This window comes from Oncorhynchus tshawytscha, linkage group LG14 (assembly GCF_018296145.1).
Source record: "Oncorhynchus tshawytscha isolate Ot180627B linkage group LG14, Otsh_v2.0, whole genome shotgun sequence".
Lineage (NCBI taxonomy): Eukaryota > Metazoa > Chordata > Actinopteri > Salmoniformes > Salmonidae > Oncorhynchus > Oncorhynchus tshawytscha.
The window spans coordinates 55,934,370-55,940,369 of record NC_056442.1 but is presented as its reverse complement, the minus strand read 5'-3'; the positions used below and the strand labels follow the sequence as shown (position 1 = coordinate 55,940,369).

Genomic DNA, 6,000 nt, shown 5'->3' with positions numbered 1-6,000 from the left:
TACACTGCTGCTACTCTCCGTTCTCTTATATGCATAGTCACTATAACTACACATTCATGTACATACTACCTCAACCTGTAGCCCGACACTGAACCAGTGTTCCCTGTATATAGTCTCATTACTAACCTGTAGCCCCACACTGACCCGCCAACCCTGTATATAGTCTCATTACTAACCTGTACGCTGCTGCTACTAACCTACCCCTGTATCAGTCTCATTACTAAACTGTACCCCCTGTATATAGTCTCATTTAAACCCCATAGTCTCATTACTAATAGTCCTGCACATGACTACCTACCCCCAATAAGTCTCATGACTAACCTGTACCCCTGTATATAGTCTCATTACTAACCTGTAGCCCTGCACACTCATACCCCCTGTATATAGTCTCATTACTAACCTGTACCCCTGTATATAGTCTCATTACTAACCTGTACCCTGTATATAGTCTCATTACTAAACCTGCACACTGACTCGGTACCATTAGCCCCTGTATATAGTCTCATTACTAACCTGTAGCCCTGCACACTGACTCGGTACCGGTACCCCCTGTATATAGTCTCATTACTAACCTGTACCCCTGTATATAGTCTCATTACTAACCTGTACCCCTGTATATAGTCTCATTACTAACCTGTACCCCCTGTATATAGTCTCATTACTAACCTGTACCCCTGTATATAGTCTCATTACTAACCTGTAGTCCTGCACACTGACTCGGTACCGGTACCCCCTGTATAGTCTCATTACTAACCTGTACCCCCTGTATATAGTCTCATTACTAACCTGTACCCCTGTATATAGTCTCATTACTAACCTGTAGTCCTGCACACTGACTCGGTACCGGTACCCCCTGTATATAGTCTCATTACTAACCTGTAGTTCTGCACACTGACTCGGTACCAGTACCCCCTGGTACATAACCTCGTTATTGTTACTCTTCTATTTTCTACTTTAGTTTATTTAGTAAATATTTTTCTTCACGCTTATTTTTCTTAATATCGCATTGTTGGTTAAGGGCTTGTAAGTAAGTATTTCACGGTAAGGTTGTATTCAATGTGACAAATAAAATGTTAATCTATTTTATTTTGACTTTGAAACAGAGTGTAATGACTGTGATAGGATCAAATTGAGGATGGCTCAACTACATTGTCGTTATTCCACCATTCTAACCTAATTAAACACAGTGAAAAGAAGGAAGCCTGAACAGAATAAACATTTTCCTAAATATGTATCCTGTTTGAAATAAGGCACTAAAGTACAACTGCAAAAACAAGTGACAAATCAATTAGCCTTTTGTCCTAAATACAAAGTGTTATGTTTGGGGTAAATCCAATACAACATATTACTGAGTATCACTCTCCATATTTTCAAGTGGTGGCTGCATCATGTTATGGGTATGCTTGTAATCGTTAATGACTGGGGAGTTTTTCAGGATAAAAAATAAACATAATAGAGATAAAGCACAGGCAACATCCTAGAGGGAAAACCTGGTTCAGTCTGTTTTTCCACCAGACACTGGGAGATGAATTCACCTTTCAGAAGGACAATAACCTTAAACACAAGGCCAAATCTACACTGGAGTTGCTTACCAAGAAGGCAGTGAATGTTCCTGAGTGGCCGAGTTACAGTTTTGACTTAAATCTACTTGAACATCTATGGCAAGACCTGAAAATTATTTGTCTAGTAATGATCAACAGTTTTGTTAAAAATTCTAATAACATTTTCACTTCGTCATCACGGAGTATTGTGTCTAGATCAGGGAGGGAAAAAATCTAAGCAATTTAGAATTCAGGCTGTTACAACAAAATGTGGAATAAGTTAATAATAATAATAATAATAATAATAATAATAATTCAAGGGGTATGAATACTTTCAGGAGGCACAGTATTTGATTTAACTTTTATTTAACTTGGCAAGTCAGTTAAGACCAAATTCTTATTTACAACGACGGCCGACACCGGGCCAAACCCTAACCCGGACGACGCTGGGCTAATAATGTACCGCCCTATGAGACTCCCAATCACGACCGGTTGTGATTCCGCCTGGATTCGAATCAGGGTGTCTGTAGTGACGCCTCTAGCACTGAGAGGCAGCGTGTCAGACCGCTGTGCCACTCGGAAGTCATGAGAGGGGTATACCACAAAGCAGGTTCAATGAGTTAGCCAGCTACTGAAACTTTGATAAGCAACCAGAAATTACTATTGATACTATTGAGTACTGTTGAGTACTATTGAGTACTATTGATACTATTGAGCACGATTGATACTATTGAGTACTATTGAGTCTATTGAGTACTATTGAGTACTATTGAGTACTATTGATACCAGTGAGTACTATTGATACCATTGAGTACTATTGAGTACTATTGATACTATTGAGTACTATTGCTACTATTGAGTACTATTGATACTATGAGTACTACGAGTACTATTGATACTATTGAGTACTATTGATACTATTGAGTACTATTGAGTACTATTGATACTATTGAGTACTATGAGTACTGTGAGTACTATTGATAGTATTGATACTATTGAGTACTATTGATACTATTGAGTAATGTTGATAATATTGAGTACTATTGAGTACTATTGCTACTATGAGTACTATTGATACTATTGAGTACTATTGATACTATTGAGTACTATTGACACTATTGAGTACTATTGATACTATTGAGTACTTTTTGTGGTTGTGGAGTCCATTTGACCATGTCAAGAGTATCTTTCTAAAATAATAATAATAGGTAAAGTGATTTCTGAATATCTACCTGGCTAACTCATTGATTGTGGTTTGTAGTAATCCCTTATGGTTGATAAAGGATCCATAAAACACACACACACACGTTAATAAACACACAGTATTGAGTTATAGATCAGAGGCCAAGATGACCTGCTTCCCTTCAAAACATTAGAGAACCGCAGAAACACAAACACACACACATATTCACCTCAGCTCTTTCTTCACCTCCTCATAGTCAGCCTGTTCCTGCAGCTTTCCCTCCAGCTGCTATAAATATGAGAGAGAGAGAGAGAGAGAGAGAGCGAGACAGAGAGAGAGAGCGAGACAGAGAGAGAGAGACAGAGAGAGAGAGACAGAGAGACAGAGAGAGAGAGACAGAGAGAGAGAGACAGAGAGAGACAGAGAGAGACAGAGAGACACAGAGAGAGACAGAGAGACACAGAGAGAGAGAGAGAGACAGAGAGAGAGAGAGACACAGAGAGACAGAGAGAGAGAGAGAGAGAGAGAGAGAGAGAGAGAGAGAGAGAGAGACAGAGAGAGAGACAGAGAGAGAGAGAGGAGAGAGAGAGAGAGAGACAGAGAGAGAGACAGAGGGGAGGAGAGAGAGAGAGAGAGACAGAGACAGGATATGGGTGGAGAGAGAGGGAGGACCGAATAGTGGAGTGAGGGGATGAGAGCAGAGAGAGGTTAGGGATGAGAGCAGAGAGAGGGAGGGCAGGAGAGGGGATGAGAGCAGAGAGAGGGAGGGGGGGAGGAGAGGGGATGAGAGCAGAGAGAGGGAGGGGAGGGGATGAGAGCAGAGGGAGGAGGATGAGAGCAGAGAGAGGGAGGGGGGGAGGAGAGGGGATGAGAGCAGAGAGAGGGAGGGGAGGAGAGGGGATGAGAGCAGAGAGAGGGAGGGGAGGAGAGGGGGGATGAGAGCAGAGAGAGGGAGGGCAGGAGAGGGGATGAGAGCAGAGAGAGGGAGGGGAGGAGAGGGGATGAGAGCAGAGAGAGGGAGGGGAGGAGAGGGGATGAGAGCAGAGAGAGGGAGGGCAGGAGAGGGGATGAGAGCAGAGAGAGGGAGGGGGGAGGAGAGGGGATGAGAGCAGAGAGAGGGAGGGCAGGAGAGGGGATGAGAGCAGAGAGAGGGAGGGGATGAGAGCAGAGAGAGGGAGGGGAGGAGAGGGGATGAGAGCAGAGAGAGGGGGGAGGGGAGGAGAGGGGATGAGAGCAGAGAGAGGGAGGGGGAGGAGGGAGCAGAGAGAGGGAGGGGAGGAGAGCAGAGAGAGGGAGGGGGGAGGGGATGAGAGCAGAGAGAGGGGAGAGCAGGGAGGGATGAGAGCAGAGAGAGGGAGGGGAGGAGAGCAGAGAGAGGGAGGGAGAGGGGAGGAGAGCAGAGAGAGGGAGGGGAGGAGAGGGGATGAGAGCAGAGAGAGGGAGGGGAGGAGAGGGGATGAGAGCAGAGAGAGGGAGGGGAGGAGAGAGGGAGCAGAGAGAGGGAGGGGAGGAGAGCAGAGAGAGGGAGGGAGGAGAGCAGAGAGAGGGAGGGGCAGGGAGGAGAGGGGATGAGAGCAGAGAGAGGGAGGGGGGAGGAGAGGGGATGAGAGCAGAGAGAGGGAGGGGAGGAGAGGGGATGAGAGCAGAGAGAGGGAGGGCAGGAGAGGGGATGAGAGCAGAGAGAGGGAGGGGAGGAGAGGGGATGAGAGCAGAGGGAGGGGGAGGAGGAGGGGATGAGAGCAGAGAGAGGGAGGGCAGGAGAGGGGATGAGAGCAGAGAGAGGGAGGGGAGGAGAGGGGATGAGAGCAGAGAGAGGGAGGGCAGGAGAGGGGATGAGAGCAGAGAGAGGGGAGGGGATGAGAGGGGATGAGAGCAGAGAGAGGGAGGGCAGGAGAGGGGATGAGAGCAGAGAGAGGGAGGAAAGGGGATGAGAGCAGAGAGAGGGAGGGGGAAGAGGGGATGAGAGCAGAGAGAGGGAGGGGAGGAGAGGGGATGAGAGCAGAGAGAGGGAGGGGGGGATGAGAGCAGAGAGAGGGAGGGGAGGAGAGGGGGGAGCAGAGAGGGGAGAGGGGATGAGAGCAGAGAGAGGGAGGGGAGGAGAGGGGATGAGAGCAGAGAGAGGGAGGGGAGGAGAGCAGAGAGAGGGAGGGGAGGAGAGGGGATGAGAGCAGAGAGAGGGAGGGGAGAGAGGGGATGAGAGCAGAGAGAGGGAGGGGAGGAGAGCAGAGAGGGAGGGAGGGGATGAGAGCAGAGAGAGGGAGGGGAGCAGAGAGGGGATGAGAGCAGAGAGAGGGAGGGGAGGAGAGCAGAGAGAGGGAGGGAGGAGAGCAGAGAGAGGGAGGAGGAGAGGAGAGGGGATGAGAGCAGAGAGAGGGAGGGGAGGAGAGCAGAGAGAGGGAGGGGATGAGAGCAGAGAGGGAGGGAGGGGAGGAGAGCAGAGAGAGGGAGGGGATGAGAGCAGAGAGAGGGAGGGGAGGAGAGGGGATGAGAGCAGAGAGAGGGAGGGAGGAGAGCAGAGAGAGGGAGGGGATGAGAGCAGAGAGAGGGAGGGGATGAGAGCAGAGAGAGGGAGGGGGATGAGAGCAGAGAGAGGGAGGGGAGGAGAGCAGAGAGAGGGAGGGAGGAGAGGGGGGATGAGAGCAGAGAGAGGGAGGGGGGAGGAGAGGGGATGAGAGCAGAGAGAGGGAGGGCAGGAGAGGGGATGAGAGCAGAGAGAGGGAGGGGAGGAGATTAAATGAATGAGAGAGGAGGAGAGTATAATGACAATCAACTTTTACATACACGTGAGCAGGAGTGTGTGTGTGTGTGTGTGTGTGTGTGTGTGTGTGTGTGTGTGTGTGTGTGTGTGTGTGTGTGTGTGTGTGTGTGTGTGTGTGTGTGTGTGTATAGTCTACCTTGAGGCTGGCCGTCTTGGTGCTGAGCTGTAGTTGCAGCTGTGTGATCTGTGTGCTGGAACTCTCTCTGAGTTTAGACAGGCTGGCCTGCAGTCTCTGAACATCTTCCACCAGCTGAACCATCTCCCTGTCCTTGGCCCCCAGCTCTGCCTCCAGACTGGAGCGGGACAGGGCCTCCACCGCCTGGTCCTATTGGTCCACACATACATCAATCTACCAACAGAATAGTCTGGTCCTATTGGTCCACACATACAGCAATCTACCAATCAGAACAGTCTGGTCCTATAGGTCAACACATACAGCAATCTACCAATCAGAACAGTCTGGTCCTATAGGTCAACACATACATCAATCTACCAATCAGAACAGTCTGGTCCTATAG

At 48.8% G+C, this 6,000-nt stretch overlaps 1 protein-coding gene across 5 annotated transcripts in view; it reads right to left on the bottom strand.

The window, feature by feature from the left end:
* Positions 1 to 6,000, bottom strand: part of LOC121839296 (protein CASP-like) — a 158,962-nt gene that overhangs the window by 55,107 nt on the left and 97,855 nt on the right. For all 5 annotated transcript variants that reach the window (XM_042297697.1, XM_042297700.1, XM_042297701.1 and 2 more), the window contains 2 exons: positions 5,619 to 5,807; positions 2,954 to 3,012 (listed from right to left, as the gene is read on the bottom strand). In XM_042297697.1, the coding sequence (XP_042153631.1) occupies positions 2,954 to 3,012; positions 5,619 to 5,807 (248 nt within the window). The remainder of the gene's footprint in view (positions 1 to 2,953; positions 3,013 to 5,618; positions 5,808 to 6,000) is intronic.